The following is a 14243-nucleotide window of genomic DNA, read 5'->3' as shown; positions in this document are numbered from 1 at the left end:
GTACTGATCTCCATGTTGTAGAGGCGAGCACAGGGGCTGGGTAACTCGTAGGACAAGAACCCAGGGCGCCAACTCCACGTGCTGACCCACGGGGCCACACTGCTTTGACGCGGGTTTGAAACTAAACCTAGTCTACCCCACAATTTGAATAGAAGACCCACTATTTACTGAGTACTAGATTAAATTTGAATCTGTCTGTTCTTTTGTTTAAAAGGGTTAGCTCCCAAACCTGTCAAGTATTTCTAATACACCCCCCCCAAGCATTCCATAAATATTTGAATGAAATGAAAAAGATACCATGATGGATACAAAGATCTTTCTATATCAGATTCTCAACCAACATTAACCACTACAACAGAAGGCATAATGCCACATGGGGAGCATAAAATAGTAGGGGGAGAAAACAATAGCTTTGAAGCCAACGAGATCTACGTTAAAACCTCAGCTCTCACACTACTTGGGCAAGTTATTTAACTGCTTTCTATAACTTGGGAATATTATCCCCTGTGGGAGGTTGTGAGGATTTAGTCAATGAAGTGAAATGTTTAACACAAAGTAGGTGCCCAAGTCGCAGTTAAAAGCAAAGGGAAATACTTTTTTTTTTTTTTTTTAAATAACTAGATTGGCCAGAGAAGGCTTTTAAGTAAAAGAGAAGAAGAGATATTTGAGTTGGGCCTTAAAGAATAAATAAAATTCCAGCAAGAAAGATTCAACAGAGAGAATTCCAAACAGAGGCAACAGCATAAGAGAAGATATGGAGGGCAGTACAGCTAAGAAGTTAAGAAAACGGTGGTCAAGGAAGGGAGAAAATAAAAAGCTGCTGTTGGAAATGTAATATTGTTCTTTGGGTGGTGAACACACAATGCATCATACAGGTGATATATTACAGACCTGTATACTTGAAACCTAAATAATTTTATTAATCAATGTCACCCCAATAAATTTAAGAAAATTTAAAAAAAAAAGGAATATTGTTCAACTTATAAGAAACTAACCAATACCTACTATATACGAGGCCTTGGCAGATATACCAAGTAGTGTTACGACCTAGGCCTGTCTTCAAGGAGTTTACAGTCTAGTTAGAGACAAAAGATAAAGGCAAGAGGACAAGAATATGGCCACACTGCAATAGACACAGCAGCATACACCTAAAAACTACACCTGATAAGTAAGGCAACAGACCAAACTGCCCTTCATAATTTGGAAGAAAAAGTACATGCTAGATCAGAATTGCCTTGAAATACTACTACACTCCCATTAGGATGGCCATAATTAAAAAAAAAAAAAAAAAGGAAAATGAGCGCTGGCAAGAATGCAGAGAAATTGGAACCCTCAGACGCTGCTGGTAGGCATGTAAAGCAGCTGCTATGGAAAACAGTCTGGTGGTTCCTCAATAAATTAAACATAGAATGACCAAATAACGCAGCAATTCCACTGTTAGGTGTATATCTGAAAGAATCGAACTCAGTTGTTCGAACAAAAACTTCTACATGAACGTTCATAGCAGCTCTATTCCCAATAGCCAAAAGGCGGAAGTAACCCAAACGTCCACCAATAGACGAGTGGCTTAATAAGATGTGGCATACCCATCTAATGGACTATTTTCCAAGTGTAAAGTGAATTAACTACTGTTACATACTACAACATAGATAAACCTCGAAAACATTATGCTAAGTAAAAGGAGCCAGACACAAAAGGCTACATATTTTATTATTCCATTTATATGAAATATCCAGAATAGGCAAATCCACAGAAAGTAGACTAGTAGTTGCCAGGACCTGAGGGAAGGAGGGAATGAGGAGTGACTATTTAATGGGTACGGAGTTTCCATTTGGAGCTGATAAAAAACTTCTGGAACTAGATATTAGTGATGGTTGCACACTGTGAATATACTGATGCCACTGAGTTATATACTTTAAAATTATTACACTGGTAAATTTTGTTATCTGTTTTTTTACAATAAAAAAATTAAAAAATTAAAGTGAATCTTTCCTTTAAGAATGTAGATCAAAGCAAAAGCAGTTCCACTCTGCCAACGCTACCAGAGCACTTTGATAAGAGTAACAGCTAACATTATTGAGCACATACTAAGTGCCACTGTTCGAAGCACTTCACATTTAAGTAACTTGTCTCAAGTTACACAGCTAGTAATTAGTAGAGCCGGGAACTGAACCTGGACAGTTCATCCAATATATCCCATCACATGCAGTTTACACAACAGAATGGTATTCTTTGGGGGACATAAACTGACACTGGATACGGAACGCTCTGTTAGGTAGAATATAGGACTGGATTCGCCAAAGTACATGTAGTAATAATGGATTACTGTAATCACCATTATTTTGTTCACTGCATTTTGACAACTGCTAGTCATCCAAGGGGAGGAAAACATCTGGACTTTAAACAACTTGGACGTAAAGTTGGGTATCAGTTGAAAGTTTCGATGAGTCAAGTTCTGTTGGGTTAGATATAATCACTGCTTTATTTAAAATGACAGCAAAGATATCTGTGACCATTTGCAGATCTATTTGGAAAACACAAGGTTACGAAGGGTTTCCAAAGATCATTATTAGCAGTAAACATATTATTGAGGAAATGAAAAAGTGGTAAAGTGGGAAGAAATCCAAAAGGAGACTAGTGATCAATTAAGTCCTTGTATTTGTATAGCTCAGAAATTTGGGAAGTCTCTGATGAGACCCAGAAGTATGTATTTTTAACAAGTATCACGGATGATTCTGATGCAGGTCATGGGTGGACCACAAACCCGTAAGAATGCTTGACCAACAGAGAAAAGCTGTGGTGGTCCATTAACTTACAGAGCCAAGGAATTACTGTCCTGGCGGTCCATTAGGAAAAGAAGTCAAGTGACAGACCAATATTACTGAAGTAGATTTTCTGAGGCCGCCTGAGAAAACCCTGCCTTGTGAACAGTAGGTTATTTTAATTACTCAACAAATTTACTGAGCACCTACTATACTCCAGAGAAAGTGCTAGGTACTAGGAAATACATAGTGACAAGCAGATGGCTGGAATCTAACACAGAAAGAGAGAGTGAAAACTACAGGGAATTAGAGAAGTTTCCTCTACCTGGGTTGTGACTTTCACCTCTTGGATAAACAGGAAAGTTATCCAGCTCTCTAAAAAGGGCCCTCAAGTGGCCAAGAGATAGTACTGCAATATTTAATTTCCAAAGCGTGAGACTGGATTCAGTCTACAGGAAGTTGCAGTGTTAGGAGGAAAGCATCAGAAAACTTCTGTTTCATGTCCTGTTGGAAACATTTCTGTAAGATTTTAATCCACTTTATTGTATTATCGTGTACAGGACAGTGACCATCTCTGAATTCTGAAGGATCCTGGAGTGTCTCAGGGCCACACTGAACAACAGTCTGCAGAATACTGACCTGAGCCTTTACTGACCCCAGAAGTTTTCTTCTTTAACTAGATTGTCCTAATTTGCTTTCTTTTCCTAAATTTTGAATATAATAAAATATAAATCAGATTAAAGACTCAAATTAACCAGTCACTGATGAAGAGAATTTTAATGTATCTACTTCTCAGCTTACAAAGTTTCAAACCTGGGCCAAGTTACCAAATGTAGCATTGATAAAAAAACTTCCTGGAAATGTCTCTACTGCTTTTAAGGAAAGAAAGAGAATCCCAGATATGAATGAACCTTCATTCTTGGCTCAGAGATACAAAATTTCATTTTCCTGGGTAGGTTGCCCTGGAAGGCAGGCTCTTCATGGAGAAGGGGGAATGCACAGAGATAAAAATGGCAGGTAGGAAAGAAGTAGAGGTTCACGTGTTCTATGTCTAATGAGTTCTAAATGAAGCAATTTTAACTTCCTCTGACAAAATTCTCAGTTGCTAAATAGTTTCTAATCAATAAACTACTTCAAGTAGTATATACTTTAATCAAATATATACTTCAATTAATAAACCTTCAAATCTCAGATTTAAGACTCAGTCCTAAATCTAAAATCTTTGCCTCGAAGACACAAAAGGCCACAAACTTAATACTTACCCACACACATTTTGACATCATTCACAGTGAAGTCTGGATCTGGCATCCTACGAAACAAATACCAGTAAGGATAAATGGGAAGCGTAACTTATCTAGTCAGTGAGTTTTTTCTTCAAGTACTAAGAAGTCCCCAGTTGAGGCACATCAATTGTTTTGTTTAGGTTTAAAAAATATATTTGATTATATATTTAAAAAATATAAATGATTATGTATGTACATATATAAACATAGTAAAAAAGAATATATGCCAAACTGTTAACAGTGATTATCTCAGGGTGGTAGATGTCAGGAGATTTAAATTTTCTTTTTATTTTACCTGTATTTTCTCATTTACCTATAACAACCATTAACTGTTTTTGTAACAAAATCAGAAATATACACCCTTTTAAAACTGAATGGGAAATTATTTTCAATTACAGTATCTATTATGAGAGCCCTAGGTGTAGCAGGGCCACCTTACAACCATATCCAATCAGGCCGAAAACACTTACTTTATTCCAAGTCCATCGGAATTCTTGAAAATCAGAGGGTCTCTTAAACCACCCCGCTGGATATACTCTACATTAAAATCTGTCACCACAGGAAAATAATTGTTAGAAAGGCAGGTGGTAGAAAAAGCTGGAAAAAGGTAGCTGACAAGCAGGGCTCAGGGGTTTGCTAAGTTGGTATTTTCCATAGTAAATTCATAATTTAACCAACAGGGGGAGGGGGGGTAGTACTATTAATGAGTCATCTCATAAATCGTAGGCAGAAATTATAAATTATCATCACCCTGTCTCTTAATAGTCAAAAAAATTTAATTCTGTTCACTGCAGCACATGCCATGACATTGCTGCCAGTCTGCCAAGGAGCAAAGCTGCATGGTACACACGGAATCACACACCTCAGTTTTGCTGAGGCAGGTACATGTATAAAAAGGTTTTTATTATACTATTCATAATTAAATCCAAACCAAGGGATGGGAGAAAAGGAAGGCGACTTTAGGGAATAATTCCAACACCATTCCTGCCCTAAATAAATGCTTGCTTCTTCTAGTACAGCAGAGAATGACTCACAGGGTGGGAGGATTTGGGGTGGTGATGCGTGAGTGACACTGTGTAATAGAGAAAACAAACAGCATCACAACACCAACAGGCAATATTTTGGCTGCATAGATGCTGAGCCCGCAATTCCCAGAGTCTACAACTTCCTACATCTAGGGGTTACAGGTATGAACCAAAATGATACTAACCTTTTCCCTCCATAAAAGTAACAAAATTTGCATTATATTTGTTGGTGTGGAGTTTCTCTTCCAAGTCAAAAGTTCTTTTCCCTTCAATTTCATCATCTGAAATGCCATCATCTTCATAGCGTCGACGCATGGTACCACGCTGGGGAGAGAGGGTCATTAAGGATGAAATCACGCACTTTTCCATGCCTCGCTCAAAGTGGTCACAGCTTCCCCGACATGTGCGAACTGTTCCTTTCAACTTCAGTTGCATGTCAAGCATCATTTTTCCTTGCCTACAGATCTTTCTCTCAACTAAAGGTCAGCTAGTGTTCTCAGAACATACGGAATATTACAAAACGTTAATGAGCCACTGGGTTCCCTACTTGTGACTTGCTCCCTCTGCTAACTCTTTGAGCCTAGAAATATAAACTTATAATAAAAATTTGACCAAACAGGTTTTTCTAAACATTTTATTTGTCTATCATTGCTTATAAGAGTGGGGACAAACTGTCTTTATAGACATTTCAGGCCAGGATACAAAATATAATTTTTTCATAGGGGGACAGCTGTATCTAGATTAGCTTTCTAAAACAACCTTCAAGAATAGACTAAAATATTTGAATTAATGAAGCAAAAACTCTTTAACATCAGATAAAGAAAGTGAATCTAAACAACAGCATACCAAACAGCAGACCATCAGTATTTAGCTCTAAGGATAATGTTTTCCCAAAGAAGATATACAAGTAGCCAATGAGCACATGAAAACGCTCAGTATCATTAGTCATTAAAACTCCAATGAGGTAACACTTCACACCCACTAGGATGGCTATTATGAAAATAGTGGACAATAACAAATGTTGGCAAGAATGTGGAGAAACTGAAACCCTCGTACACTGTTGATGGGAATGTAAAATGGTGCCGCTATTTTAGAAAAATTTGGCAGTTCTAACAATTCCACTCCAAGGTATATATATCAAAAAATTTAAAACCGCATGTCCATACAAAAACTTGTACACGGGTGTTCACAGCAGCCTTATTCATAATACCCAAAAGGTAGAAAAAGCCATTTGTCAATCAACTCATGAATGGGTTAACAAAATGTGGTACATTTACATAATGGAATATTATTTGGCCATAAAAAGGAATGAAGTACTGATATGTGCTACAACATGGAAGAATCTTGAAAACACTATGCCAAGTGACAGACGTCAAACACAAAAGGCCATGTATTTTATAATTCCATTTACATGAAATTTCCAGAATAGGCAAATCCATAGAGATAGACAGTAAGTAGATTAGTGCTTGCCAGGGGCTGGGGAGAGGGAGGAATACGAAGTGACCATGAAGGATTTCTTCTTGACAGTTGATATGAATCAGAGGGAATAATGGTAGACTCCCTTTCAATGCAGTATAATCTTAGTTTAACCTTTCTCTGTCATTTTGCCATCAAGAAAGCCATCTTCCTTTGGTACAATACTCTATGTAATTGTTGGTTTTGTGCTAATACTTAATACTGTATGTGGTTTTCACAGATAAAACCAACCTGTGATCACACACACAAGTAATTCAGAACTACTGGATTAGTTTTTAAAGTGAAGCATTCTAAGAATTTCCAAAACCCTTTGCCTAACTTTCACTGTGAAAATATTATCTAATTTTTGTCTTAAAGGGCAGTTTTCCTATTTTCTTGATAACTATTTAAGTATCATACGGTAATCCATGTGGTTTCTATAATGGTCGTTAAGCATGTATTAGAACAACTACATTTCACCTGAAGGATTGTTTTTTAAGGGAAACTTAGATTCATTATGTTTTCCCGTATTTTCTTTTTCTTTCTTTTTACAACTCTTTTTTGTTTTAATTGGGGAATATTGGGGAACAGTGTGTCTTTCTAGGATCCATCAGCTCCAAGTCAAGTCGTCGTTTCCAATCTAGTTGTGGAGGGCGCAGCTCAGTGGCCCATGTGGGAATCGAACTGGTGACCTTAGTGTTATGAGCTCTGCACTCTAACCAACTGAGCCAACCGGTCACCCCCTATAACTCTTTTAATTGCTTTTCCTTCCCTGAAACAACATGAAATTTTGTGGTAAACCACATTTTGGATCAGAATTTGTAGATGGCATTCTCATTTATAGGATAACTTACCACTCTCTAAGTAAAATAATAGAAAGAAGTAGTGACCGTTAACGGTTTCTTTCAGGAGTGACGAAAATGTTCTGGAATTAGGTAGTGGTGATATTTACATAACTCTGTGACTATACTAAAAACAAGTGAGTTATGTATCAGGGGTGCCAAAAAAATGTATACACATTTTAAGAGATGTTATCTATGCAGTAGTTGGCCATAATCAGAAGTGTCCGGACACTGATGGGAACCACTTTGAGCACCTCTTGTAACTGCAGAAGTCAAACATGACTTATATTCATCTTTTGTTATCGGTATATACTGAGTATTACAATTAATATAGCTTTTTTTCCTTTCTTAAAATGTGTATATATTTTTTTGGCACCCTTTGTATATACACTTTAAATTGGGTGAATTTTATGGTATGTGAATTATATTTCATAAACTGTTGTTTTTTAAAAAGGATTAACATATTGCTTATGCTGCAAATTAACCTTTTGGTATCTTTCCCTTTAGCTAGCATTAAAATTTGCTGAGTTTCTTGAATACACACACACGAGACAATTGGTGTGGGAGTGGTAGGTGCAAGGATAAAGTAGCCCAGCCCTAGAATGTGTTAAGAACAACCAAAACTGGAATTTAAAGTTAGATATTGATGATCTAAAATTGATTACATAGCACCTGAATTTACATAAATACCTAAGAAAATGAGACGTACATTGAATGTATGTCTTTTAGTGAACGGGGGTCAGGGAAAGGGTAGAAATGAGTCACAAGAAATAAAAATTAAACAAAATTGACTATTACACACCAGAGAAGAACAAGATTCAACTTACCAGTTTTAGGTGGAAACACTGAGGGACACCTGATATTTTTCCATATTTAGCAAAAAGCCTTATAACACTCTTACCTAGCATCTTTCCTGCCATAACTCACAACTCAAGAGGCGAAAGACTTAATTTTAATAGACCTTTCACGTACTACAGTAATGCCATCACTGCTCAAAACATTTTTAGGTACATTTATTTGGAGGTGTGTGTATTTTCTTTTCTTTTTTTTTTTTTTTTTAAGGGGAACAGGACTTTACTGGGGAACACTGTGTACTTCCAGGCCTTTTTTTTCCAAGTCAAGTTTCAATCTTAGTTGTGGAGGGTACTGTTCAGCTTCAAGTTGTTGTCCTTTCAGTCTTAGTTGTGGAGGGCACAGCTCAGCTCCAGGTCCAGTTGCCGTTGCTAGTTGCAGGGGGCACAGCCCACCATCCCTTGCGGGAGTCGAACCGGCAACCTTGTGGTTGAGAGCCCATGCTCCAACCAACTGAGCCATCCGGGAGGCAGCTCAGCTCAAGGTGCCGTGTTCAGCCTTAGTTGCAGGGGGCAGAGCCCACCATCCCTTGCGGGACTCGAGGAGTCAAACCGGCAACCTTGTGGTTGAGAGCCCACTGGCCCATGTGGGAATCGAACCGGCAGCCTTCGGAGTTAGGAGCATGGAGTTCTAACCGCCTGAGCCACCGGGCCGGCCCGGTGTGTGTATTTTCAGTGACAATTTCTTACACAGTTTGTTTTTTGTTTTGTTTTTTTTGAAAGACAACTCTGTTCTCTTCCTCACCTTACTTCGTATATGTGTCTTTGAAGAGGACTCCAAAAACAATTTCCAAGTATATCATACAGCAAGGGCAATACCATCAGAATAAATGTAGTTTCCCAAAATAATCACTTTTACAAGTATTCATTTGCACTCTAAGTTCTAATATGCTTGTCAAAAAAACCCTGTCGTGTTTTCAAACTTTCCTAAGTCTGCCATTACTGACTCTTCTTCATTCAGGAGGACACCATCACCCTGATTATCCCAACATTTCTAACATGGTAGCCAGAAGTTCCCCGTACTTCCTTCCTTTTTACATGCTTTTCTTATTTCAAAAAGAATCCTTCTTTCATTTGCACTTTCAATTTGGAGAGTATAAGGATATAGGGAAGGCTCTTGTTCCAGCCAAGGTATGCCCACTTCTTAAAGACAACAGGAAAATGAATTTGAATTCTTGTTTTCTTTTTGATTGTTACAACTGGGAAGTCAGCATTAACGTGAAAATTATTGTGCCGGTTTTAACATAGTCAAGGTTAAGGGTCCTCCCCAAAGGAACCCCCATCCCCGTTCCCCCATCTTAATGTAAACCCTGGTAATAGTAAACATCTATAGCAAATCTCTAAGTGTTTTTAAAACGTATTCGGGCCGGCCCAGTGGTTCAGGTGGTTGGAGCTCCATGCTCCTAATGCCGAGGTCGCTGGTTCGATTCCCACATGGTCCAGTGTGCTGCGCCCTCTACAGCTAAGACTGTGAACAACAGCTCTCCCTGGAGCTGAGCTACCGTGAGCAGCCAGAGGTCGGCGTGAGCTGCCGTGGGCAGCCATGTGCTGCCAGGAGCGGCCATCTGCCAACGTGAGCGGCCGGCAGCCGGCGAGAGCTGCCGTGAGCTGCCGACTGACGACCGGCGACCAACAGCCTCAGCAGGGGGAGCGCAAGGCTCAGAATCCCAGCACAGGCCAGGAAGCTGCGTCCTACACAACTAGACTGAGAAACAACGGCTTGAACCAGAGTGGGCCGGGTGGGGGGAGGCGGAAAAGAGGGGGCATATTCAATCTTCGCAGTAACCTGGAAATCAGTGGGCAATAACACAATCTGCTGCAGAGAAACCCTAAAGGCAGGCCCACTTGAACTTTCAGTGAGATGCGATGGGTCTTCAGGTTCCCATGCTGTCTTTTTTCCACCTAACTTTTTTTTTTTTTTAAGTAATGTAATAGAATAAAGGACAAAAACCATACAATCATCTCAACAGATACGGAAACAGCATTTGACAAAATTTAGTCACCTTTCATGATACAAGACATTCAATAAATTAGGAATAGAAGGGAATTTCCTCCAGCTGATACGGGCATCTACCAAAACCCCAAAGCTAACAGCACACATAATAGTAAAAGACCGAAAGTTTTCAGTCTTTCACTAACAAGGCAAGGATATCTGCTCTTGTCACTTCTATGTAACATTGTGTTAGAGGTTCTAGCCAGGGAAATTAGGCAAGAAAAAGAAATACAAGTTTTAAAAGTAAAAAGTAGAACTTCCTCTATTTACAAATGACATGATCTTATACACAGAAAACTGTAAGTTATTCTCACACACACACACACACACACACACACACACCTTTTAGAGCTAATAAAACCAATTGTATTTCTATATACTGGCAATGAAAAATCCAAAAATGAAATTAAGAAAACAATTTCACTTATAATACCATGAAGAAAAAATACTAAAGCATAAATTTAACAAAAGAAAACCAAGACTTGAATACTGGAAAAATCCATAACATTGTTGAAAGAAAGTAAAGAAAATCTAAATAAATGAAAAGACATCCCATGTTCATGGCCTGGAAGATTTATGTAACATGGCAATACTTCCCAAATTATCTACAGATTCAACACAATCCCTAACAAAATCCCAACTGCTTTTTAAATTAAATTAACAAAATTATTTCAAAATTCACAGGAAATGCAAGGGAACCAGAATAGACAAAACAATCTAGAAAAAGTACAAAGTTGCATAACTCACACTTCCTGACTGCAAAACGTACTATAAGGTTAAAATAATCAAGACTGTGGTGCTGGCATGAGCGTAGACATATAGATCAATAGAATAGAACTGAGAATCCAGAAATAAACGTTTACATTTATGGTTAACTGATTTTCAACAAGGATGCTAAAATAATGCAATGGGAAGAGCATTCAAGAAATGGTGCTGGGACTATGGGATATCCACATGCAAAACAATGAAGTTAGACTTCTACCTCATACCATGTACAAAAACAAAACAAAACACTAACGTAAAATGGATCAAAGACTTACATGTAAAGGTTAAAACTATATATTAGGTTGGTGCAAAAGTAATTGCGGTTTAAAACATTAAATATAATTGTAAAACCTGCAATTACTTTTGCACCAACCTAATAATTCTCAGAAGAAAACGTGGTGTGAGTATTAATGACTTTGGATTAGGCAATGGTTTCTTAGATATGACACCAAATGCCTAAGTAACTATAGTAGATCAATTGGGCTTCCTCAAAATTAAAACTTTTTGTGCTTCAAAAAACACTATCAAAAAAGGTAAAAGGCAATCTCACAGAATGGGAGAAAATATTTGCAAATCATACATCTCGTAATGATCTAGTATCTAGAATATATAAAGAACTCTTACAATTTAGTAGTAGTAGTAGTAATAATAAAAAATAGCCAAAGGATTTGAATGAGTATTTCTCAAAGGTATATAACTGGCCAATACAACATCATTAGTCATTAAGGAAATGCAAATCAAAACCACAATGAGATACCACTTCACACCTACTGCAGATAATAAGCGTTGATGAGGATGTAGAGAAAGAGAAACCCTCATACAGCTGGTGGGAACGTAGAATAGTACATTTTTCCCTTTGAAAAACAGTCCGGCAGTTCCTCAGATGGGTTAAACAGTTACCATATAGCCCAGCAATTCCATTCCTAGGTATCTATCCAAGAGAATGAAAACATGTCCACACATAAACCTGTACACAATTGTTCATAGCAACATTATTCATTATAGCCAAATGGTAAAACCAGCCCAAAGGTAGATCAACTGACAAATGGATAAATACAGTATATCCACACATAGGAATACAGTTTAGCAATTAAAAGGAAGTGAAGTATTGATACAATGTAATAATATGGATGAACTTTGAAAACACAATGCTAAGTCAAAAAAGCCAGTCACAGAAGCCTTTGAAGTGTTAGGTGGCTTCAGTTCAGTCCATGCCTCTGAGGCTATAGATCTCACTGTAAACCAAAATTAATTTTAGACTGTAACAAAGAACAATAAGCATTTATTTGAGCAAAAGCAGCTGCAGCCCCAAAGACAGATTCAAGTAGCAACCTAAACTGTGTCCCCGCCGAGACAAAGGGAGGCTGCCCTTTTTTTTTTTTTTTTTTTTTTTTTTTAAGGAGGGCGCAGCTCAGTGGCCCATGTGGGGATCAAACCAGCAACCTTGGTGTTATCAGCACCACGCTCTAACCAACTGAGCTAACCGGCCACCCCAAGGAGGCTGCCTTTTATAGTGAAAGTTCCCGCCCAGGTTCCCAAATTGTGCAGTTCTGATTGGACAGAGCAGGTCTCAGTCTGTTGGTAGAAAGATGAAGCCAGGGTTTCCCTGAAGCGAGCTTAGTGCAGGAAGCCAAGACTTCAGTCTGAGGTCCTTTGTGGTATATATAGTGTACAGTATAGACAGAGGAGCCCCTGTCAGCAAATGGCTGCTAGGCTTTTATTATTTATAAAATCTGGGCCCTTGGTTGACCGTGGGGAGTCCATCGCAGCAGATAAATTCCTTCTCAGGGTTCACATCAAGTGAATGTTTCTTCCCAGGGTCCACAGCACGAATCATGTGGAGACATCGTTAAAATGCAGATTTTGATTTAGCTGGTTTGGGGTGGCCGAGCCTGAGAGTCTGTGCCACTGGACACTGCACCACACCTGGAAGAGTGAGGCCGTAAGTCCTATCCAGAGCCTCTGCAGTGCATGCAACAAAACCCCTACTTGCAAGGAGCTTCCACCTGCTCATGTAAAATACTGCCTGGTTTGTGTTATTAAAAAGACCCAGGCCCGGAGAATAAACTGATTTTGGCTTTCAGAAAGGGAGGGAGAGAGGGAAGGAAGGAAGAAGGGAGAGGAAGGGAGGGAGGGGAAAACAATGCTAAGTGAAAAAAGCCAATTACAAAAGGCCACACACTGTATGATTACATTTATATGAAATGTCCAGAATAAGCAAATCTATAGACAGAAAGTAGGTTAGTGGTTGCCAGGAGCTGCAGGGAAGAGAGATGGTGAATAACTGCTAATGTGTTCTGGGTTTCCTTGGGGTAATGAAAATGTTCTGGAATGTCTGGAGTGGTAATGTTTGTACAACTTTGTGAATATACTAAAAACCAAAGAATTGTGTACTTTAAAGGGGTGAATTGTATGGCGTATCAATTTTGTCTCAATAAAAAAATAATTAGCAATTATTTTTTTCTTTTACAGATTGCCATAATGATTGACAATCTATAAAAGAAACAAAGGTAATACAACGTATTTAAATAAAGCAATATATTTTTATAATATGAAAATAAGGTTTGATGTAGACCAATAGGAGACACACTGCTTAATGACATTTTTTGAGAACGCACAATCTTTAAACAATTTCTATCGCCATTTTAGTTGATTTTATATGAAAGGTAGCATAGACAGTGACTAAAAAAGTTAAGTATTTAACAAACCATTATGATGTGCCACAAATGCAAAAGCACAGCTAGTTCTGAGAATTTCCACTCCCATCTATTGATGTAATTCATATTGACAGATTAAAGGAGAAAAAGTATATGATCGTCTAGAGCTGCGCTGTCTGATACAGTAGCTACTAGCCACATGTGGCTATAAGACTTAAATTAAGTACATTTTCAACAAATGATGCAGGGAAAACTAGATATCTACACACGAAAGAATGAAGCTGGACCCTTACACCAATACAAAAATTAACTCAAGACAGCGTATAGACCTAAAAATGTAAGAACTAAAACTATAAAATTCTTAGAAGAAAACAATACTCTTCACAGCATTGGATTTGCAAAGATTTCTGGACATGACATCAAAAGCAAAAGCAAAAAAAAACACACAAAAAAAACCAGAAAAAATTGGACTTCATCAGAATTAAAAACTTTTGTACAAAGGATACTGTCAAGAGAGTGAAAAGACAAACCACAGAATGGTAGAAAATATTTGCAAATCATATCTGATAAGGGATTAGTATCTAGAATATATTAAAGAACCCTTACAACT

The 14243-nt window shown here is 38.0% G+C and overlaps 1 protein-coding gene across 1 annotated transcript in view; it reads right to left on the bottom strand.

Moving 5' to 3' along the window:
• The window catches only part of KDM2A (lysine demethylase 2A), a 92908-nt gene that overhangs the window by 34083 nt on the left and 44582 nt on the right, over positions 1-14243 (bottom strand). The window contains exons 3-5 of the mRNA XM_019737754.3: positions 5256-5394; positions 4516-4594; positions 4025-4071 (exon numbers count right to left, since the gene is read on the bottom strand). Coding sequence (XP_019593313.3) covers positions 4025-4071; positions 4516-4594; positions 5256-5394 — 265 coding nt within the window. The remainder of the gene's footprint in view (positions 1-4024; positions 4072-4515; positions 4595-5255; positions 5395-14243) is intronic.

Source organism: Rhinolophus sinicus, chromosome 14 (genome assembly GCF_057876585.1).
Source record: "Rhinolophus sinicus isolate RSI-liver-muscle chromosome 14, RSI-T2T, whole genome shotgun sequence".
Taxonomy (NCBI): domain Eukaryota; kingdom Metazoa; phylum Chordata; class Mammalia; order Chiroptera; family Rhinolophidae; genus Rhinolophus; species Rhinolophus sinicus.
This window is presented reverse-complemented; position numbering and strand designations above follow the sequence as displayed.